At 51.7% G+C, this 22,188-nt stretch overlaps 8 protein-coding genes across 8 annotated transcripts; 6 read left to right on the top strand and 2 right to left on the bottom strand.

Moving 5' to 3' along the window:
- Positions 1 to 1,851: 1,851 nt before the first annotated feature.
- On the top strand, positions 1,852 to 3,182 carry LY79DRAFT_607541 (uncharacterized protein; the record flags this gene model as incomplete). Its single annotated transcript, XM_060561894.1, has 3 exons — positions 1,852 to 2,153; positions 2,299 to 2,483; positions 2,547 to 3,182. The coding sequence occupies 3 exons, from the start codon at positions 1,852 to 1,854 to the stop codon at positions 3,155 to 3,157; spliced, it is 1,098 nt and encodes a 365-aa protein (XP_060413980.1). The 3' UTR covers positions 3,158 to 3,182.
- Positions 3,183 to 4,257: 1,075 nt separating this feature from the next.
- Positions 4,258 to 6,380, top strand: LY79DRAFT_579954 (uncharacterized protein; the record flags this gene model as incomplete). Its single annotated transcript, XM_060560062.1, has 2 exons — positions 4,258 to 5,338; positions 5,392 to 6,380. The coding sequence occupies 2 exons, from the start codon at positions 4,258 to 4,260 to the stop codon at positions 6,378 to 6,380; spliced, it is 2,070 nt and encodes a 689-aa protein (XP_060413979.1).
- A 791-nt stretch (positions 6,381 to 7,171) lies between these two features.
- Positions 7,172 to 8,507, top strand: LY79DRAFT_554784 (RNA recognition domain-containing protein). Its single transcript, XM_060557875.1, has 2 exons — positions 7,172 to 7,872; positions 7,955 to 8,507. The coding sequence occupies exons 1-2, from the start codon at positions 7,289 to 7,291 to the stop codon at positions 8,346 to 8,348; spliced, it is 978 nt and encodes a 325-aa protein (XP_060413978.1). The 5' UTR covers positions 7,172 to 7,288; the 3' UTR covers positions 8,349 to 8,507.
- Positions 8,508 to 8,832: 325 nt separating this feature from the next.
- Positions 8,833 to 9,980, top strand: LY79DRAFT_554782 (uncharacterized protein). Its single transcript, XM_060557874.1, has one exon. The coding sequence runs from the start codon at positions 9,165 to 9,167 to the stop codon at positions 9,969 to 9,971; it is 807 nt and encodes a 268-aa protein (XP_060413977.1). The 5' UTR covers positions 8,833 to 9,164; the 3' UTR covers positions 9,972 to 9,980.
- An 867-nt stretch (positions 9,981 to 10,847) lies between these two features.
- On the top strand, positions 10,848 to 13,047 carry LY79DRAFT_687609 (uncharacterized protein; the record flags this gene model as incomplete). Its single annotated transcript, XM_060564682.1, has 4 exons — positions 10,848 to 10,956; positions 11,093 to 11,577; positions 11,840 to 12,493; positions 12,570 to 13,047. 4 exons carry the CDS (start codon positions 10,848 to 10,850, stop codon positions 12,627 to 12,629), a joined length of 1,308 nt encoding a protein of 435 aa, XP_060413976.1. The 3' UTR covers positions 12,630 to 13,047.
- Positions 13,048 to 14,908: 1,861 nt separating this feature from the next.
- On the bottom strand, positions 14,909 to 15,763 carry LY79DRAFT_219629 (uncharacterized protein). The gene has a single exon (XM_060551591.1). The coding sequence runs from the start codon at positions 15,641 to 15,643 to the stop codon at positions 15,062 to 15,064; it is 582 nt and encodes a 193-aa protein (XP_060413975.1). The 5' UTR covers positions 15,644 to 15,763; the 3' UTR covers positions 14,909 to 15,061.
- A 3,210-nt stretch (positions 15,764 to 18,973) lies between these two features.
- LY79DRAFT_515747 (CVNH domain-containing protein) lies at positions 18,974 to 19,416 on the top strand (the record flags this gene model as incomplete). Its single annotated transcript, XM_060554747.1, has 2 exons — positions 18,974 to 19,130; positions 19,250 to 19,416. The coding sequence occupies 2 exons, from the start codon at positions 18,974 to 18,976 to the stop codon at positions 19,414 to 19,416; spliced, it is 324 nt and encodes a 107-aa protein (XP_060413974.1).
- Positions 19,417 to 19,754: 338 nt separating this feature from the next.
- Positions 19,755 to 20,780, bottom strand: LY79DRAFT_687599 (uncharacterized protein; the record flags this gene model as incomplete). Its single annotated transcript, XM_060564681.1, has 3 exons — positions 19,755 to 20,017; positions 20,080 to 20,351; positions 20,415 to 20,780. Coding segments are annotated over 2 exons (471 nt in total), but the record flags the coding sequence as incomplete, so codon positions are not given.
- Positions 20,781 to 22,188: the final 1,408 nt, after the last annotated feature.

The following is a 22,188-nucleotide window of genomic DNA, read 5'->3' as shown; positions in this document are numbered from 1 at the left end:
CAGGCAAGGGAGTTCGATTCTGTCTGCACGTACTATGCATGTCTCTGAAATGCCCTCCAGCGCCACACTGGGGCGCATCTTGGGGGCCAAACTGATGTCGTACTGTGGATAGTTGCCATGTGCCAGGCAGCATGTCTGAAGGCAAGTGAGTTCCAACATGGCTCCAGGGCTTTTGATCGACCAGCGGGGCGGAGTGTTGATTACGATAATCTTGGTACAACCATGCTCCATTTCAGATCATCGGGCTTCCGCCGAGAGTTTCGTTCGCCAAGCCTGTTCTCTGAAGTAGCGCAAGTCGGCTGGCTGCGGCTGTACTGATTAGACCTTGCTAAGTCAGCCCCCCCCCATTTCACGCTCCCCCCCATTTCGCGCATTCTGTTTTAAATCTTTTATAAATTAGGGAGTAGCCCTAGAAGAGCAAATAAAGAAGTATAAAGTAAAGAAAATAATAAACTATTTTATAATAAAGTTTATATACTTATACTATATATACTTAATAAGTTATTAGAGATTATATAAATATATAAGTTTTACTAATATAGTAAAATATACTATAAGTAAGATTATACTATTAAAGCTAGTATTTTTTAAATAGTTTTTAAATACTAAATATAAAGTTTTATAGTTTTTTACTTTATAGTACTTATTTAATATAAAAGTACTAAAAAAGTCCTAAGAAATTTTATTTTCTAAAGATTTATTTTAAGTAATTTTAGATTTTTAGACTTATTTATATAGATATAAAGCTAGTTTTAACTACTTTAAGCTTATTATTTCTTAAACACATTTTAAAATTAAGTAGATTTTAAGTTTTATCAGTATATATTTAAGAAAAAATAAGTATAGTTTCCTAGTAAATACTATAAAGGTAAGTAAATAGTATTATATAATAGTGTTTAACTATAAACTTAAAACTTAAAAACTTTATACTTATACTTATACTAAATATCTATTTATATAGAAAGTTATAAGTTATTCTATAAAGAGATAAGATTTATATAAAGGTGTAAAGCACTAGGGTTTAGGTAGAAAAGTGCGCGAAATGTAGGGGAGCGCGAAATGGGGGGGGGCTGACTTAGTCAGTGATGGACTAACGGTCACCCTATCCCATTTCTTCCTAGAGGCTTTGCCCCAATGTTGTTTCCCGACTTTCAAGTTCGCAGATGCTGTCAGGGGGGTTCAGCACAGCATTTAGTTCGTCCAGTGGGGTTTGGTCAGCCAACAGCAAAAGACATGCAACCCTTCGGAGTTGTAGCTGCCAACTATCACCACCGTTCCGGTATCTGGGGGAGTGGAAGTGCATACCGCACTCGGTGCGTTCCAAGTCCTTCGGTAATCTGCAGCACTACAGACAGTAACCGGAATCTTGGTTGTCGCTCCAGTAAATCGGCACCCTCTTCGGCTTCTATAAGGTCATCGGCCTATTGAACACAGGACAGCACGCACCTGAAGACAGGATATGGTAGGATCCAAGAGGCGAGAATTAAAGCCCTGATCTATTCATTTGGAGTCGTCGCTTTTTCCATGTGTGTTGTGTGGAGGATAGTCAAGCCGAGAACATTGCTCAGGGTGGTGCCGATGCGAAGACCATATTGGCCATCTATTCGGACGACTAGGATCTTGAAGATCATGTGCTGTACCATGTACGAATCTGAACCCCAGCTCCCTGTTTTCTCAGTCTAGCTCTTGTGGATGGAAAGAAGCAGGAGGTAATAATGATCGTGATCCGCCCCCTTCCGTGCTCCTCCTAAACGGCTCCTCTAGTTCTCTTTTTTATATTGTTTTATCCCCTTTCCCGTTATCCCCGACGCTGGCATACATGCGTCCAGGCGCTTCGAAACCCTGCCGGTCATGGACGACCCGACGCTTTTCATTCATTGGTTCTTTAGCTGCCTGGCCTTCTCAGTCATGATGGTCAGATTGGTGTGGAAGAAGATTGCTAAGCAAGAGTTCAACATTGGTGACTGGTTCACCCTCGCGGCCATCGTCTGCGTTATGACTCGGCTGGGCCTCATTCATGTCGTCTTGACCTGGGGCACAAACAACGTGTCTGCGTCGTATCGTAAAACTCACACCTTTACCGACGAAGAGGTTTACAGGCGGGAGATTGGCAGCAAGCTGTCCATTGTCAACCGGGTCTTTTACAACTCTTAGTCAGTTCCCCTCCTCCGACGTCGTCGCTGTGCGCTACAACCACCCTGAACTCAACAGGTGCTTACATCCCCACGAGTGCATACCAACTATGTCGTGGAGATGTTCCCAGCCTTGGAATTGGCTTTACTAACATGTTGTCTCAAGTCTGTGGCTGCAGAAGCTTGTACTGCTGGACGTCTATCGTCGGCTGATATCGACCATCCGTCAAGAAACATTTGTTATGTGGTCCTACGGTGTCATCTTTTTCGGCACCTATGCCGCCTGTCAGGTGACGACATTCAGTGAATGCGATCCCTTCCACTTATACTGGCAGGTTATTCCTGACCCAGGTATGTGACCAGCTGATTCTCCGATGTGTGGCTTGAGGCATTGCTAAATCTCAGTTTTTGCAGGCTCATGTGCCAAGGCACAGATGCAACTTGTAGTTGTCGGCGTTCTTAATATCGTCACCGACTTTATGCTCCTTATGCTGCCACTACCTTTGGTCTTCTCACTGAAGACTCCTTGGCAACGTAAGCTCCAGCTTTACACTCTTTTCACGCTGGGCATTTTCATCATCGCCATAACCGTCATTCGTCTTCCGATCAATGTCACGAATAAGGATAGCCAGGTCAACCGAACGACCTGGGCCAGTACTGAATTGCTGACCGCCGCTATCGTCGTAAATGCCCCAACCCTATATGGATTGTGGAACAAGACAAGGAAAGCGAAGTCAACAGTGAAGACCTACGGGTATCCATCAGGGCTTAATCATTACGGTCGAGAAAGCAACGTATTGACGAGTCACCGGTCTACGGTTATACGCACCAACCAGGATGAATCTTTTCTTATGAACTCGCGGCACAAGATGGGACATATGGATGGAATCATACAAACGAAGGAGGTGATCGTCTCAGAGTTCAGGCAGGAGGCAGATCGTAAAGGCAGGAATTACATACATCTGCCTGATGAGATGGAGAATTCATCAAGCCATTCAAGTGAACATGGTATGCTCAAGAGGTAACGTATGCTTGTTTTCATCGCGAAGAATGACTAGCACATGAATTGAATGGATTGCTTGACTGAGTGCTGTTTTGCATTGAATGTAAGACGTAACTCATCGTGGTAACTCTTGACAAGGTTCCAGTTACATAATTACCTTGATTAGTTACTCCATATGTTCGTCTCAAATAAAGACCCTGTCATCCCAGGTTTTAAGGTTAGCATGCACAGATTTTCTGCTCGGGTACTCTCTCTGATAGACTTGTATTACATTCTAGTTTTGCTTAGGCGAATTAAACCAGCACAAAAAAGCTCTCAGCAACGGGGGGAACGATTCCAATCTCGCAAGAATACAGGGTGGCTTTGATTGTAAACCCTTTTGTTCTAGCTAGTTGGCCAATCTGTGTCTTAAGCAAAACCTCATGCAAGGGAGGGTCAGCGCAGCCTGATTGAAAATTACGAGGCGGATTTGTGACGAGCGATTTCTTCAAAGTCTGCCCTGCTCAATGGCTGAGACATGATGACGCTGGTGCGTCAGCCTGTCAGTGTATTGGTTACACTGCAGGAAACGGTAGGAGAAGGCGGCCAATGGCTGCCCTCACGGGCGAGCATCCGTAGAAGCAGGCTGCGAAGGGCAAAGAGTGGAAAGCTGCAGTCTCTCTTTCCAGGTGCGCCATCAGTTGATTTGGGCTGCATGACGTGAACTCACCAGGGATGCCGCGTAAGCGATACTCAGCTGCAGTCACAGTTCCTTTCGGGCAAGTGAGAAAATCAGCGGGAGTTGATAAACCTAGGTATTAGTTTATCATGGCCTCGTCTCTCCTGCTGCTCCTCCCATTATCTTTAGTTTCTTTCCGCAAACCCTGATTTCTTTGAAGTAGCCGGATATCCAAGAGATACGAACTTAGTGAATGATACGTTCGATGGCCGCAGCCGGCATTCAACACCATTGTTACCAAAGCGTCCGTCTCTGATCTGCATCGGGACATAAACCAACGACTGGCGAATCCCGGAGTTCCGTGTTCCTCGGCTGAGGCATGACTCTATTCCATCTGATCTATTCTACTCCTGATCGACCGTAATCTCCAAGGCAGCAGGTGCCTTGCCGTACTCTGGTTCAAAATGGCCGAAGATGACAGCCAGCAGCCCGTTGCCATCGCAGCTCTTGTGATTGCAATTGCAGCACTCTTCGCAGCCGAACTGCAAATCTTGCAGGCAATTTTCGCATCAGCTCGAGGACTTCCGAACTGCAACGAAGTTGTGATGGGAAAATGGTCCAGAGGTACAAAAATCAGGCCCAAATTCAAGCATCTGCGTCTGGAGGTCAGGTTTGAAGCGCCTGTCATTTTTCTTGCTCCTCCGAAAAACACGAAAAAGCCGGAAGATAGTGAGATGTGGTCCGCCGAAGGCACCATGGAGAGTTGTAAGAAGAACCGCCTGGATTACGCCGACCTGTCCAAAAGCTCAGGTTCCGAAGGTATGGACTCCTCCGTGCACACAGTTGATATGGAGCTTGCGACGTGGGTCTATCTATTGATCGCCATTGAGACGATGGAAAAAGTTTCGAAGGATTGGGAAAGTCTGAAGATTAAGGATGAGAGTCGTCAAAAGACCGTCAAGACTTATCTACCGGAACCAACCTTTGCGGCAATGATCCGAGGCAAAGAGCAAAGTTCCCCGCAAGAACCAACCTTGGCAGTCATGATCCAAGCGAAAGAGCGAAGTTTCGACACAGTTCCGGCGATGAAGAAGCCGTTCGCCACAACAACAATATCTCACATGGTTGAACTCGCGGCCATACTGGGGGTCTACTGGAAAGTGTTTGACCGAGACAACAATCAATACCGCGCAGAAGGAAACGGATACAGCCTCACAGGCTCTCGCATACCCGATCTCGGCATCCAATTTGTCTTCGAAAAGACTGGTCACACGGCATTCGAGGCGAGACGAGTCATACCCACGTCAGAGGTAAAGGAACTTTGTTTTGGTAGAGTTCCTACACTGTTCCGAAAGAAGATCAATAAAGATGAGGACGTTGAGTGGCAGAGACCTCTCATGACCTCTTCTGGGACAGGGATCAAACTTGAGATCCTGCAAATGGGCAGCACCAAAGAGATTGCAGAGACACTCACACAGATTGGATGCAACGGCAGCACTACGCTGTACTACACGGAGGGGAAGAAGCACCGTCATCTTTTCCCAGGTTCGTAAACTTCTGCATAATTGGGTTGGATGTTCGCTCACTATCGTTGATAGTCACCTTTGAAGTCCTCGGAATGCTCGCGAGAGTTCTGCATATTGACAAGCGGTGTTTCCGCTTTTTGCCCAATCCGACCATCTTCCCTTGGGACAGGGAATCGTTTTCGCTTCCACGGCTACTTGCCGCATTTAGCAGTTTCATCATCGACGATCTCAAAGCAATCAAAGAGATGAAGATTCTTCCGGACGATTCCATGGAAAGCGGGATTTTGACTGCAATCACAAATATTCAGGTCCTTTCAGACTCGGCCGAAGCTTTGCACAATGCCGTTAAGAACGATCCGAGACTAAGTTGCGACCGAATGACTGCTCTCCACCAAGCCATAGTGATGGCAGACGGCATGCTCGTAGAAGAGGATATTGTCTTGGACGTCATGCGCCGTCACCTCCAAGAAGTGTTGGCGGCCATCAACAACCCAGTCTCTGGAGATGAGGTTCGGGTGTCTTTCGACCATCTACTCGACATACCGCTGGAGATGAGGGAGTGGAGGTTCATGGAAACGTACTTCAATAGTATCCTCTGGCGAGCTACAAGTTCTGCCAAGAATAGCAAGAGGGACGATGAAGTCGTTTCACAGGCCATACACGAAGACACCGAAATACGTCAGCTTCACAATGAAAATGATCAACCACTTTCCGCTAACGCTGCTTTTGCACCAATGTTAGGAACGAGCCCTATTATCGGTGGATCCCAGACCGAACCAATGCCGCCTACGCCCGGCATAAGCAAAAGAGAATCATGGCCTCACCGAGCTGAGACCGAAGAGCACGAAAGATCAGGGACCTCCAAGGTGAAACACATTTCCAAACAACGCGGCTGGACAACGATTGCGTCCAAACATGTTGAAATGCAACGCGTAGCTGTGTGGTATACACTGGTTTTTCGGATGATTTGCTGGTTGATGTTGCACGACTTTGACAAGAAAGACGTGCAGTTGCCGAAGAGCGAGTTGATTGGGAACAGACAAACAGTCTTCATTGTGTGAACAAATAGGGGGTTGTTTTGAAGTTGTGTTCCTAAAGGACTTTCAGATAGACTTAGGCACGCAATGACAGCAGAATAATGCACATCCCCTGCCGTACTGTTGGACGTTTTCATAGGCAGACTTGCCAGGCTCCTATAAGGCTGCAGGCTGCCTCAATATAAACCGTCTTTCACATCATTCTTCCCAAACCAAAGATGACCCCAACACGTCATTATGAGGACCCAGTGCAACATAAGTTTAAGAGCCTAATTCAAGACTTCAAATCCAACTTGAAGAAGTTGTCTCGCCAAATACTGGAGACAGTCTTCATCGAGCAGGTGTATGACGCCAAGGACAAACTCCAATAGCAGCAGGCGAGGACGGCCACCGTCGCAACCTATCCAAGACTGAAATATACCTAAGCCGGCTGTTTGATGCTGCAGATACAAGCCTATGTCAGATAACAATCTTTTGTTATTTGAAGACTCTTTCACGGTGCTGTAAGCCACGATCCGGAGCGAGGCTTGTGAGTCTGAGTGGTACTTGTTAGCGTCTTTGTCCCTTTCCCTCTTGAGGAGGGAATGGGTTTATATTAAGTATATATCAGTATAGGGTTTCGGAAAGACCTTTGTAATTGTTAGTTATGCACGTGCTCCGAAAACTACAGAGTACATACCTAGTTTCACCATATTATATGCCTTGAGACTCGTGCACAGGCGAACCTTGGCGCATTTGCACCCTGGTGGCTTACCCACCATCGCTTCGCTGGAACGCCCCGCCATGATCCCTGTTTCCAGGGTCCAATGCAACCTACTTGGCAGATTTTCCCTCTCGACTCACTCATCCCGCATATTTTTACTCGCACAACTCGGGATCGTGGCCGACGGCTCAAGTCAATTCTGCTTCCATCGGGTTACGGGACTGGCACTATGGCCACATCAGGATCATCGGATCAGCCCATCGCTCTGGCCGAGGGCCGGCGCATCTACCTTGGCAACCTCCTCTACATCGTCCAGCCGGTCGAAATCGAGGAGATGCTCAAGGACAACGGCTTCTCGGAGTACGACAAGATTCACATCTCGATGGACCCCGTCACCGCTCGCAACCCGGGGTATTGCTTTGTCGACTTCAAGACCCGCGCTGATGCCGAGCGGGCCCTTTCATCCCTTGACACAAGCATCCGCAGCAGGCCTCTCAAGGTCGGCCCTTGTGAGCCCAAGAGACAGCAGGCAAACCGTTGGACAAGCTACAAGGATTCCAATTTCAACCGATGGGGCAACTGGTCCGGGCAGAGAGGCCAGGCTGGAGATAACTCGGAAGAGGGAGGAGTGCAGAATGGCAAGGGCGATAAGCGCCGCATCGAGAACGGCCCTTACGGAGCCATCGAACACTTTGACGAGGTCGTTGCCACAGATACCGATGGAAGGCGGCTTTACATTGGCGGCTTGCCCAAAATGATCGATCAGCAGCAAAGTCAAGATGAGATGCGTGAAATTTTGACCGGTTTCGATCCGTGAGATTCCTTACCCAAACCACCGCAGAACTCACAGTATGGCACCGTTCGTATAGCCGCTGACTCGATTTTGATGAAACAGGGTGGCCATCAGCAAACGGATCACTCCTCACGAGTCGACGAGGTCGATGCCGGGGAACCATCACTACTGCTTTGTCGACTTTGCAACTGTCGACGAGGCTTCTGCCGCGCTTAAAGCGTTGAACGGGAAGCTGTGGGCTGACGAACGATTACGCGTCAACGTAGCCAAGCCTCTGCCGGACAAGTTGAAAGACCGCCTCCATCCCAGGAATGAGAGGGACCCCCCCAGTAGGGACAACACGGTCTGGAGTGATAAACCCACGCGCAAGAACCAGTCCTCGGCAGGCGAGCGTTCATCATGGAGGAAACCCAGCAACAACGATTCCAGTAGAAACAGCAATCCCTCGCAACCGCTTAGGTCTCTGGCTTCTGGAAACTGGCGTACAAAAGAGTAAATTTAACCAGCCCCTGAAAGCGATTGTTCTGTGTGCCAATAAGGGCTCTGTAACGAAAACCCCATGTAAGCGATTCAGACTCGCAATGTTGGTCCCGTTGGGTATCTTTAGAAGAGTTCCAAATTGCCAGCCAGGTATATATATATATATATATATATACTTTTCGTTGACCTCGGCCACGTCTAGTAACCTACATCTTTCATCATTATTTCTCTTGTGCAACTATAACCACTACGTAACCAATGTCAAGAGACTAATATTCATTCACGCAAGTCAATCTAAGAGTTTGTGGATTACGCAGAGAAAGATTCGATAATTAAAGTACTCTCCTTTGGTATGGGCGCGCGTATGAAGTGAAGTTTCACCGGCCAAAAGGGGACGTCCACTGCGGACTAAGCCTCTCAGAACATAAATAATCACCCTCTTTGGATTGAAAGGATCGGAGTCACTGCTCGTGTTGATGGGATTTCAGAACGAAGCATTTGCGGGGAGAGCTGAGAGTTACCGATCGTGATAAACATACAGTTTGGATGGTTCATGGAATGGTTACCTCAAGCTTTTGGGAGAACCATCGACTGGAAAACACTGTCCCGCGGCTCAATCCACAGGAGATAAAATGTTTCGGAGAAAGATGGCAGAACCTGTATTAGTGTCCCATCCTGCGCATGAGCTTGTCAACCATTCTCATCCTTTTTCGAGACAACCTAGATCTTTGACGAGGAAGCCCATCTCATTCCACAATCCAATCCAAATCCACGTTATTCTAAAGGCGACCAGCAGTCTTCTACGATCCTAGGTTAGGTCTAAGGATTGGCAATGGGTTTCAATAAGTATTTTGGGCTTGGAAGGGGTGCTGCGTCCCCATCGCTCGACCAACACGGAGCGATGCCATCAACTGAATTGGAAAATACGCTGTCCGGACCCAAGACAGACAGAGACAGCAGTGAATCAGATCTTATGGCATCCAAATGTATCAAGATTGCAGTCGCAGCCTACAGCATCGAGCGCCGCGTTCTCGAGACACTCCACGATACTCTGCAGGCCAGTCTCAGAGAAGAACACGCCATGGATCTGTGGAGATTCAAAAGATCGCTTAGAGATCACGCAGTCAATGCGCGTACCAAGCGTCACTGGGAATCAGACCGAAAAGTGTGTACTGGTCAAAGCTGCTTCGATAAGCCGGCCTCTTACGAAGAGTGTGCTAGATCGGCCTGCACTTACGTCCACCAGAAATTGGCAATTGCAAAATTCATGGTCCTGCAGGCCAAGGAGAGGACGGCGGCCGCCAAAGAATGCAATGAGCAGCTCGATGGCCTTAGGAAGGAGTTTGGCGACTGCATCATGCCCGGAAGAAACGGGGGCGTCAAGGAGGAGGACTGCGCCAGCGAGCGACACGCACTGCTTGTCGACTGGGGGCTTACCAACACGAGCACGAAGGAAAGCGACAGGAGTTGGGAGAACGACCTGAGAGATATGGTCCGGCTGAGTGTCAGTGAGGAGAGGGAAGAGAAGGCAAAGTCGAGAAGGACGACCTCGACGAAGTCCAAAGAAGCCGGGAGGGTGTCGGCGTCCATACGGCCGAGAAGACTGTCTGTGGTGTTGGAATCCAGCGAGGAAGACTGAGGGTTTCGGAATTAAACCGTCCGTGCGAGGACTTTTGTAAAATACGAGCTGTTTAAGTACCTATTGAGGTATTGCCGCACAGGCAGAGGCCGAATAGGCATGCTTATTATGCTTACTCAAGCCAGGTGTTCATCGGAGCAGAGCAGCAACTGATCTGATACAATATTGTACGCGCTATTGCTAGAGTTCGCACTATAGGCGCACGTTTATAATAACCTTCTTACCCTATTCTCTTGGGAAGCGACCAGAAAAGACAAGGAGGAACAGTCCTAGTGCGCCGATATGCGTCTTGTATTGCAGAGCTTAAGAATGCATATGGCCCTCTCAGAACGCAGACAATATCATTTAGTCGTTCTCACATTTGTGTGCCCTTCGCCGTCAGAATTGCTTTCGCATTGATGCCAATCAAACACGGACCTTTGTTTAGAAACGAACAACAAGTTTAGCAACCCTCTCCTACATAGCTCCTATATCAGATCAAGGAACCCGTCACCTGCGCAAAGAATGAAAGTATATTTTGACCTCTTTGAGACACGCCGATTTATATCGAAGAGCCAATCCCCATCAGAATCGAAAGAGACCAAATGATACACGAGCTACTAGTACACCATTGGTATGCACTTAGCAGAATATGGCACACTCCAGAGCATGATGAAATCTGCTACCACCAAAAGGGGGAGGTCTCGATTCAAGAGTAACGGGCTTTGGAGTTCAAATTGTTCTATTTACCCAAACTTCAACCTGTCCGTTTGCGAGCGCTTTGTTCATTTATGAATCTTTGGAGTTGGCTGAACGCCACCGAGTAATCTGACTTGGAATCTTGCGGATCGATTCAACAATCTGCCGTCGATACATCGATTGCAGATCTGGTCCACAATGCCAGACTCGACGCTGACCCACTGTCAAGATTGCAAAAGGGCTTTCGCTTGCCTGCATCATGAGGTGACGTCCGTTGGCGGGTTGCTTTGCTTGCAGAGCGAGCAAGGTTAAAGTATAATTACCCCGCTCTTCCAACTCACTCATCGCAGGCTGATACGGCTGACTGCGTACTCCCTGCGACCTGCGGAAGCCTTCATGTCGCCGCTGCGAAGGCCGGGGAAAACCATGCCCTGGCTACGCAGACCCTTGGGCGGTCGCGCACCGCTCAGAGAACGCAATAGCAGCGTTCCAAGTCGAGCTCCGCGTCGCGAAGCGGCTCAGGGAGAGGGAGGCCCCGAGTGACGCGGCAAGCGGAGCAGGCGGCGGCAGAGCAAACTCTCTAGGCGCGGCAGCGGATGAAAGCGCGAGGAGGAGGTCGGCGGTGCCGAAGCAGCTCCAGGTCGACCTGGAGTTCGTCTGGCTGGAGCGATTTTACTCAAACTACGCATGTGCGGATGAGACCGCCTGGTCCAGCCTCCTGGCCGGCCTCAGGGCGTCGGGCACCTCGTCCGCCGCCTTCGAGGGGGCGCTCCGGGCTACGGCGCTCGCAAGCTCTGCCATGCAGACGCGGCAGGCGGGGCTGATGACCCTGGCGAAGCGATACTACGGCAGTGCCATCGCGAATATCAACTCGGCCTTGCAGAACCCCGCAATGGCGCAGGACGACTCGGTCGCCGTTGCGCTGCTTGTAATGTGCATATACGAGGTGGGTCTCGGTGAAGCACGTCGGGCGGCTCGAGAAGTGCAATTCAGCAACAGTGTGCTAACGCGGTGCAGGGACTGATACCAGAAGCGATGTTGCCAAAGACCGTGTCACACTGTAAGGATACCGAGCCGATCAAGGGGTCGCCAGCTCGCTGGATAGTCGCATATTGGCGTTTGTCGCCCATATCGGAGTTAGTAGTTCCCCTGAGATTAATCCAATCAACAGCACTGCTGATGACGTGTAGTTCCTCCAGGTTTTTGCCGGAGGGGAACGTCGTGACCTGATTTTTAATGTCGTGAAGAACGCCTCCTGGGCGAGACATGCCGTGGTAGAGCCGTTATTGGCACGGGCGGTGGAATTCAAGGGAGCGGTTGGCAGCGTGATAACGTCTATCAAACGTCGGAAGGCGCCCATCATAGGGATTCTCCAGACAGGACTTGGCATCATCCGCGATCTTGGAGCAGCCGCAAATTACAGGATCGTGTCGCCAGGGCCGCGGAAGACAGCACAGCAAACTAGAGCAATGGGAGGGGAGTCGAACAATTTCAACAACGTGTTGAGTGGATGGTCGTACGGGACCGAGGCCGTGGTAAAGAGCATGTATCTCACCGTGAGACTCCAGGTGATCGGGTTCATCCTCAACCTGTCCATCGCGCACGGCGAACCCACTTGTGAGGAGCTCAGGATGCTCGCCAGCCTCCCACACGGTTTAACGGCGGTAGAGCAGGTCTGCGAGCAGATCCGTGTCGTGTTCGGGTTTGACGGCAGGGAACCTGCGTCAAGGAATCAGGGCATCGCGTTCAATGCTTGGTGCATGTTATGGCCTTTGATCACTGTGCTGCAGTCCGGGTTTACAGACAGAGAAACACGGCTGTGGATGATGGACAAGTTAACCCTAGTGAGTCGGGCTTCCGGGTTCGGGATGATGCTATTCGAGATGGGGTGGTGTAACACAAATGGGCAAGTCTGCATAGATAGAAGGTCTGGCGTCCCAAAGCGTTCATTCCGGAGTTTGGACTAGCAGTCGGGTGTGACCATTAACGTGCATTCGGAAGGATATCCGGTGACTTCGACTTGGCTTTGGCCGAGATTCGGAGAGTTAATGAAGGATATAGTTCGCGTCGAACAGCAAAATGACGACGGCGATCCGGTGCTCGTGCGTGTGATGAAAAGATGCATTCCGTATGAGCGTCCACAGATGAAGGATGCATCACCTTTGATACTTCTCATTCGTCTCTGTGATATCACCGTGACGAGAACCAGTCTCAGTTAGTGGGCTTTGAACGGGTACACGTCGGCATGAGCCTCGAGATGGATGCGTTGCCCAGGTCATGCATGAGCTTAGCCCCTCAGGCCATGGTTGTTCGCTCGAGTCGATCCGGCGGCAGTTGACGTTGAGCTGACGGACAGAAATCAACGGACACGAACAAAGATGATGCCCAGCCACCAAAAAGAATTCGGCCCGGAGGACCTCGTGGTTTTTCACCGGACCTCGATGCTAGTACAAGGCTAATCTAAAAGGTGACTTAACGCCCCAAGATAGTTTCCAAATACGAATCCTTCGAGAAGTGCTCATTACACCTCGTGACCTTGATTGAGAAAGCGGTTAGGGACATTGAAGCCAGCGAGAGACTCCACACACAGATCCGAGCCAGCGCCCCCGAAGGAGTCACGTGCCTTACCAGCCGCGGTATGGTCTGTGCACGATTCACGTGCGGGGCGATGTCCTCTCGTCCCGGCATCGACCGATCCTTTCCCAAACGGGTCACTCGTGTCTGTCAGCCCCCTTCACCCGCGCGATTGTTCGACACGACGGATGGCAATGCAGCGAACTGCTCGCATTTGAGAAAGATATCGATGTCATCGCCGTGTCTTGGGCGCTTCGGTCACTATTTGAGCAAGTTCCTCACCCGAAGCAGCTGCAAGAAGGCGAAGCGAGATGCCAATCCGCCAACAAGATTGGCCCGGCATTACAGCCCTGACAAGAATTCGCCGCTGACGGCTGGGGATCAAAGGCGCCTGGATGCAGCGCAATGATGCAGGCCCAGCGGCATGGCGCGGATATATTGCCCGGGAAGGGTCCATGGTTTAATCCCGAGGCAATCCAGCTCTTCGCTCTAATCCGAAATCACACCCCATGGACTGGAGCTGAAGGATGGGGCGCGGAGGAGAACGCCAGCCGAGGGCTAGCATGGTGACCAAGGAAGCACTTCGACACGCCGGTCAACAACCGGTGGTTGCGACGGGAACCGGCAGCAAACATAGCGCATCGGCATCGTAGGAGGCCAAAGTACGGTAGCGGTTAACAGGCAGACAGATTGCGGGTCAAACCTTAGCATCTCAGACTATCTCAAAGTACTGACCCACCTCCTCTTAAGTCACAAATTCTCCACACCACCAACTTCATCTACTAACTTCAAATCTTTAACTCCTAAGTCAACAAAAAGAGAAAAAAAGCTTTTTTATTAGTATAATCTATAGTATATATACTCTTATTTAAGGTGTAAGTCTCTAGGGGTAAATTTCTCTAAAAAGTTGATTTGTGCTATTATATTCTAGATGCACCTTAAGCTTATAGAGATATCTCTGTTTTCTTCTTTTTTCTGTAGGAAAAGGGTAAGCTGGTCTGTGCGTAGGTCTGTGCAGGATTAAGCGAGAGACTTCAAGAGGTACTTTGATGACTCAAGTGCTGCCCCGCAATCTGTCTGCCTGTTAACCGCTACCCAAAGTACACACATACATCCACAAACGTTGGGCACCGTGGGGACGTCGTGTCGTGTCAATGGTGGGGTTCTGTCAAGTACACTTTGCCTACCGCTGAAGAAGCGGTAGGTGGCGACGAGATTACAACGTGTACCGAATGGAAAGACACGGGCCCGCCCATGTGAGAAGGGCCGCTGAACAGAGTCATCGCGAAACTCCCGATAAACGCGGGTGTCTCGGATTCGCAGTAAAGGCACAAACAAATGCCTCCCCGATGATGCCGGTATGGTCTCAACTACATCGGGTCGCCCAGGAGCGAGTGGAAGAGATTCACGCACAAAAGACGCAACACAGTATAGCCACCCATGGGTACGCATATGAAGCGACGTCATGGCCACCATCAACAACCCCTCACCCCTCCATCAGCGCGGGCGTTAGCGCATTGGGAGAGTTTTGACCTTTGGGGGGCATTCGGGGGACAGGCAAAAAGATAGGATTCCCTTCCTCGCCACTCCCCCGCCGCGCTCGACGTCAGCCACCAGCTAGGAGCCTAGGACGGACCAGAGCTTCAGGGTCCTGCCTGAACGAGAGAACGGGGACCGTTCTAGGTATCGCCCAGGTCGGTCTCGTGGGTGCTGGAAGATGCCATCAAACACCTACCGTATTTGGCCTTGACTAGCCGGAACTCTCACCTAGGCCCTTCCGTCCAGGGATCTGGGGGTTCTGACTGCAAAGGACGCATAAATGAACAATTCGATGAATCCTAGCCCATCTCGCACAAAAGACGCAATCCTTGAACCTTATCTGGCGACGATGCGATAAGCCGGATCAGGAGGGCCGCAAAAAGGACGCGAAAGAGGAAAGAAAGTCCAAGAAGGGGGGAGCAGCGCGCCTCTACCTCCCCTCCCCCTCCATGGGCATGCATGGCCCGTTCCAGAGTCCCCATCCCACCAGAGATGGACGACTGGCCATCGTCAACGCACAAAGGCCGCAAACCCCACTCCAGCCCCGAGCGTAACGGTATCGAGCCTTGTGTTTCCGCACAAACGGCGCATTCGCCCAATAACGCCTCTCGATCCGGCTCCATCTGGCCACCCTCATCTGACATCTGACCCCTCCTCCTGCTACTCGACGACGGCCGCGGCCCCCCTCCTTCTGTTTTTTTAGGCGCTGGCCATGGGATGTGTGGCTGTCTGGAGAGAGACTTCTGAATATATAAGTGCACGCTTTCATTCCCTCTTCCCGACGTCTTTTGGATTAATCTCCATAACGCAACAACCAAGCTCATCACCTCATCTTCAACCAAACTTCTTTTCCAAAACCCCCCAAACCAACCAAATACCATCAAAATGAAGGGTGACTGCGGCTGCTCCGGCTCCTCTACCTGTATGTGACCACCCCCCCTACCGCCTTGCCTACCCTTGCCTACCCTTACCTACCTCGTCACGACATTCACTGTCGGCGTTGGGGATAATAAAAACCGGCGCTAACATACCTTAGGCAACTGCGGCTCTGGCTGCAAGTGCTCCTCTTGCGGACACTAAACGCCTTTTCCCTTTTGCGATCTCTTGAACCGATCCTTATTTCACGACTTCGTCCTTTCTCGATACGATGACGATATGAATTTCTTGACTTTCAGGGATGGGTTACGGTTCTGGGTTCGAACGGGATCGGTGCTTGCTGTAAATGGCGGACGGGTTGCTTCGTTTCCCACATAATTCGATCGGACCTGTCGACTAGCGTAGTCGCTCATTTGAATACCACTTTTATATTGAGTCGTCGAAACTCTTTGCTCTTTCCTGGCAGCGCGGTTAGTTTCACCGGGCAGTGTAGCATGGTGCATAGTGCTGGTTTCGTAAAACACATCTCCAACCAGACAAAACAAACCATCCAAAAAGTTGCATAACGCTGTAGTAGAACAACACTCGAGAAAACTAGACTTCTCGTCCTCCCCTTCTTATACAACTCGCCTGAACCCTCAAGGTGCCTCGCATCAACCCTGATGGACTCGGTTGACTCCAAACCCTTTAGGGATCGTCTCTCCCAACGAGCCTCTGACCGCTCCTGTGATGAGTCCGAACCCCGCCCCGCCCCGCCTTAGCTCTCTGGTTCCCTCCGAACCCCTCCAAAGGACAAAACCCCTCGGATGGTGGCCTGTGCAACCACCGATCGTCACCCTCGCCATTCGCCCGACGACCCGTGGTGACCGCTGTCGCCGTACGTAGTACGGGAACATTTCTAGACCGCCAAGCCGCCCCATCGAGCGTGTTTCGTGTGATGATCACAGAGGTTCCATTGCTAAGATCTCGGACCCCAAGGGCCGGCCCCGCGGGCTTTGCCAGCGTCACACACGGGAACGCTCCGGTTCATGCCGCGAGCCCACGAACCCCCCGTTCCCGGCCGAAAACCGTCCCCCTCCTCGGGGCCCCCTGTGATAGGTCTGTCCTCCCCCCGGGGCCGGGCGGTCGGGGGGGGCCAGGAGACCGAGGGTGTGTCAGGGAATGCTGCCGATCTAGTCTCAATAGTGCAAAGGATAGGATAGGAAGAGGATGGGTGAGGGGGAAAGGGGTCCAGGGGTTCCGACAGCCTCATGCTACCTAGGCTCGGACCCCCAGCTGAACAGACGTCACGGCATGTCCCCTTTCCTCCTCCTAGTCGCCATAGGCGACGGTAGAAAATAACAGAAGTTTGTGTATTCCTTCACCACCAGCAGCCTGTGGTATTCCACTCGACCGAGATCTCGAGCCGTACCAGCCTTGGCTATCCTCTCGGCTGTCTGGCCCCGTCAGCGTCGTTGATTCGGACCCCAAGTCCTCTCTCGTCCGCTGCAGCTTGGATGACCTTGGGAATGACGATTTGGTGGGGGGTTTGCAAGCTCTATCACCATCAGGCACATGTGAGGACACGGCACAGAATGGCATGGGAGTAGACTTTTGTGGCACGTGGGTGTCATGCCATCCGTTGAGCTTACATCGAATGATGGCCAATTGGGCTCACATCCGTCTCATGTCTCCGTGCCTATATGCGACAACGGGAGGCACATTCAGGGGCGTAGGTAATGCCTTGCCAAGTGGTCACCCCTCACTCCGTCTCGAATCAAAATAGAGGGGAGGAGAACGGGAGAGAAGGAACAGAAGGAAAGAAAAAAAGAAAACACCATTCAACCGACTCAAGCGCGCGGCTGCCTCCCGCCGGCCAAGACATTCCCGCTCCCACTTCCGACCTCTGGCCTTGGAGAACGCCCTTTCCGCAGGGCAAACAACAACAAGAGGCCGCGTCATCTCGGTGCACCCCTCGCATCTCACGCGGCGACCTACCGTTCGCCTCCGTCTGCTCAAAAGCGTCTGTCTTTCCACCGCGCGTGTCGCCCTGCATGCATGTCCAACAGCGCCCCCCCCCCCACCACCCCATGTCTGCCAAGCGGCCCCCATCGTGAGTCGTCGGCATCAGCTTGCCGGCGGGGTCCCAGGGACCCGACCCCGTCCCGGGCGAGGCCTCCTCTCGCCTGCCGATGGACTGACTACGCGTACATTGATGTACGTATATACAAGGCCCAGATACACGATAATGCTCTCGACACGGTTGGGAAAACACACAGCATAAGTATCATGCCCGGTACTCAGCATGAGCGGTTTCCAGCTGAAACATAGTACCATGGAGGTATCCGGGTATCCAACTACCCTATTTGACTGGCTTCGCAGCCGACAATTAAAGTTTAATCTTAACCATAGAGGTCGCCTCTCGAGACAGTAAGGACTACGATGCAATATACACAATTAAGTAGGTATGTAGGTAGTTAAAACAGACCGCTTGTCGAACCACGCAAACAGCTAAAGCTAAGCGGGACCAGCCATCGTGTCCGAAAAAGAGCTGCCCCTCCATTTCATTCCCACTCGAGCTAGCTCCCCTTCCCCTCCACACCAACCAACGAAGCTCCTGGAGCTTCCCCTGGTCCCGCCCCCCCCTGTACGGCGGAGGAGGGCAGAGGATCCTTGGCTCCACGAAGACGACGTCCGTTGGTGGATGACGGGGCGGTTCACCCTATGGGAAACGACAGACGCAAACCGAGACAATGGATCTTGTAGGGGTCCGGTGTAGCAAAACCAGCTTCGATGCCCCCATTGACACAAACAGAGATGTGAACGCATTACGCCCGCCTACCATTGGAAACCTGTCCCTCAGATGGGCCATAGGGCGAGCTTTGCCGTATGCCCCTCCCCTCCTCGAGACCAAGACCACCGCCGCCCACCATTCCACTCGCGGGCGTCCAAGACTAAGGAGCAAGAGTGCCACGATCGCCAAGACATCATCACCACTTCCGTCCAAGACCGCTCTTTTCCTTCCACGTGTCTCCAGCAACGACACCGACTTCCCCAGTGAATTCGATGGAGGCCTCTCGCCGTCCCCCCCCTCCTGAGCTGTACCTTCCCCGCCCGCTGCGGCAGAGGTAACTTACCTTCTCTGTGGGAATCGAGACCGTCTGATGAGCTCAACGAGCCTCCTCCTCCTCCCCTACCCCCTGACGACGACGTCTATATAAGTCACCGCCTCCTCCCACCCCTCCATTCCCATCCCCTTCTTCTGCAACAACTTCAACCTCTTCGAGCAACAACAACACCTTTTGATACCCCAAACCTACCCCCCCCCCCCCCCCCCAACTACCCAACAAGCAACCATGTCTTTCCACGTCTCTGCCCAGGACGTCCGCGTCGACGACGGCTACATTCTCCGCGCCCGTCTCAACAGGGAGGACGGCGAGTGCGTCGACGCTGAGTACAACCTCAACGAATGCCTTGGCAACAGCAACGGCTCATTTGAGTGGGGCGGTAGCAGTAAGCACTCACTTCCTCTCTGTCTCTCTGCTGTCTCTATGCTCTGCCTCCCTCCCCATCCTCCTTCCCCCCGGTCATCCGCCGAGTCATCGGTAACTAACCGTTCTCTTCCAACACAGACTTCGCCCAGAGCGCCGAGGACATCCACTTCAGCATCGAGGGCGACGCCGGCGTCCCCGTCCTCCGCGCCCGCCTCTTCAACGTCGAGGGCCAGCCCATCGACTGCAACGTCAACCTGTCCGAGCGCATCGGCAACGACAACGGCTGCTTCTGCTTCAACTGTTGAGTCTCCCTCCCACCCTCCCTTTTCTCTCCGCGCCCGCGTGATGGACGTGTGCTGACGGCGGCCAATAACAGAATCGACGGACGTGGCCGATGGTATTGCGAGAGGGATTGCTCGGAGGAGTTGGCGGAGGTTTATGACTGGCATGAGCGTTGCTTACGGCGTGATGAAAGATGACGATACACAGGACCTAGAGTCAGTACGCATCCAGGTAGCACCAATTGAGCTACTCGCCCACTGAGGCTTGAATGAACTTGCAGTCCTGCGCCGCTGGTAGCGGAATGATACCTCCGGGAACTACAAAGGTGCAACACTGCGTGAAATGATTGAATCTTGGTGTAAGCTAACTAGGAAGACGGGAACAGGACCCATCTCGTGTCTCTGAGGCCATGGCACAAAGGGTCTCCTGCATTGGTATACTCTGCGAATTCGACGTGCCGCGACATTTTCTCCACCGGAGCCAAGTCTCTAAAGATACTAGTTCTTACACGCAATATTCCACTCCTAGTCAGCCCACTCGAACGAGCTGACTATCAACTTCTCCGAGCCCTGTAAGCAATGGTCGAGATCATACCGAGATGTCGGGCGACGGACGCGGTCAACGCTGCATGGTGTATCAGGTTAGCATGATGTTCGACCCGCTCGCCACCTTGCGGCATCACAAACCTCAGATCGGCGTTGGATCAGCTGCATCTGTTCAGCAGCATCTAAGCCCTCCGAGCTCGCAGCCGCTTCACAGGTCGGTCAATCTCGGTGGCGGCCTCTTCAGCAACGTCCATTTCCGTTTCGCGCTTGATTCCTTGACTCGTAGCATTCTTCGTGGGGTTCGCGATCTAAGCAAGGGTGTCTTCAATGAGCGCCGAGGCCTCATTCGTCATGCTCTCCATCGTCGTGACCTCCACGTCGCGAAGAACAGAGAACCCAAAGTGTGCATTACTCTGGAGACCCAGCAACTTGCGGGTTATTCGGTGCATATAAGTGGCAGCATCTTGGTTGACAACCGTAAGCTTATCCCGCACGTATTCGTGGAGCATTGGGCGCAGATCGTGCGCAAGTCTAGCCGATAGGCGCTCAACCTGTTCACTGTGGGTTCCTAGCACGTTCTGGCACACCTCTCCCTCCTCATCGTCCGTAATTTCTATGACTGCTATCTTTGACGGAAGACGGGGGGATAAGACAATGTCTTCCTCGGTCTTGGTAGGGCGAGGGCTCTCCTTCGACTTTGGACAGGCACTAGTACCGTTGCCTACGTTGAGATTTGATGGAGACGCGACTGAAGTCTTTGCAACACCCTTCTTGCCGATCGAGGGTGCCGGTTCTGCACCGGGAGCAGCTGAAATCTTGGGTACATGGATCTCTCTGGTCACTGCGGCGGCGGAAGCTGTCAATTGAGTTGATGCGTTCGAAGACGGATGTCCAGAGGGTATTGAGGCCCCGATATTCGCTGGCACTTGCCCAAACGCAGACGACGAATTCAATTGAGATATCAGAGTGCTTGGTTGTCCGGATGGTCGAACGAGTGATGCATTATCGGCTTTTACCCCTGAAAAGGGGTTTATGGTTGGCAAGGGCTTTGATGGGCCCCCGGCAACTAGTGTCTGCACCTTGGCGGGATGTGCCGATACACTGAATGCAAAGGGCTGTAACTGACAAGAAATTGCGGTGGCCTTTGTGAGAGGATGACCATCCTTGGCAGGTCGACCCATTGGCTGCTGAAAGATCGATTTCCCAGTCGAGTGGTTCAGACTTGATGCGAAAAATGGACCTGCCTGAAGTTTCGTAGGCAGTTGAGGGCTCCCTTGAGTCTGACAACCTCCGAGAGAAAATGGATTCGACATGCTGGCAGACGCAACTCCAGAGATTGGCACGGTCTGTGCATGGATCTGGAAAGCTGCAGGCTGCGGGCTTTGACATGGCTGAGAAGCCCCCGGCGTGGTCGTTGATGGTGCCATGTCTGAAGGAGCTGCCTTTTTGTCCATCGAGCTGGTTTGGTTCCCCCTGGCCTGAGATATCTGCGATGGAGTCGTCGTTGTTGAAGCTGGACCTTGGGAAGATGTCTGTAAAGGTGCCACCTGAGTCGCCGGCACGGCTAGAGCAGGGCTAGAAATTTGGCCGCCGTATCCTGAATAAGAAGGCTTGCTGCCCCCCCGAGGATGACGGAACCGGCTGATATGTCTGCTGGGAACCCGAACTCACGACTGCGGAAGAAGAAACATCAAAGTCAATCGATTGGATCTTCGCCAGGGGACAATTGTCTCCCAAGCCTGGGAAAACACGCCCGGGCAGTACCCTTTTCAAGGCGTCGATGGATGGGTCGCAACACTTGACTGGGTCCCATCCATAGGCTCTTAGAATTTCATCGATGTACTCATGCACGAGGCCTTTGTTGGCGATCCTGACGACCTCACAGTCGACGGGACTGGGAATCTCACCCACGAAAGGGGTCAATGTGGCGTAAACTAATATGGCGTAAACTCCCTTCAGACGGTTCCATGCTGGCTGGGACGATGGGTGTGGTTGACTGTAATCCACCTCAAACACCAGCTTGTCCAGCTGTTCCACAACTTGGCTACGAAGGCCCGGATATTTGGAGAAAGCTGGGTCTATTTGGATCATGGCCCATCCCTTCCACAAGCGCTGTCCCTCTGCCACGGAAAAATGCAGCAGGTTTGGTGGCTGCGACATTCTGCATGGAGTGTTAGTTGTAGCAATGACACAAGCGAAGAAGCTCAGAATGGGTGTTTTCACTTACCATGGGAAAGACCAATGAAATGC

Source organism: Colletotrichum navitas (genome assembly GCF_030913465.1).
Source record: "Colletotrichum navitas strain CBS 125086 chromosome Unknown LY79scaffold_31, whole genome shotgun sequence".
NCBI classification, from domain to species: domain Eukaryota; kingdom Fungi; phylum Ascomycota; class Sordariomycetes; order Glomerellales; family Glomerellaceae; genus Colletotrichum; species Colletotrichum navitas.
This window is presented reverse-complemented; position numbering and strand designations above follow the sequence as displayed.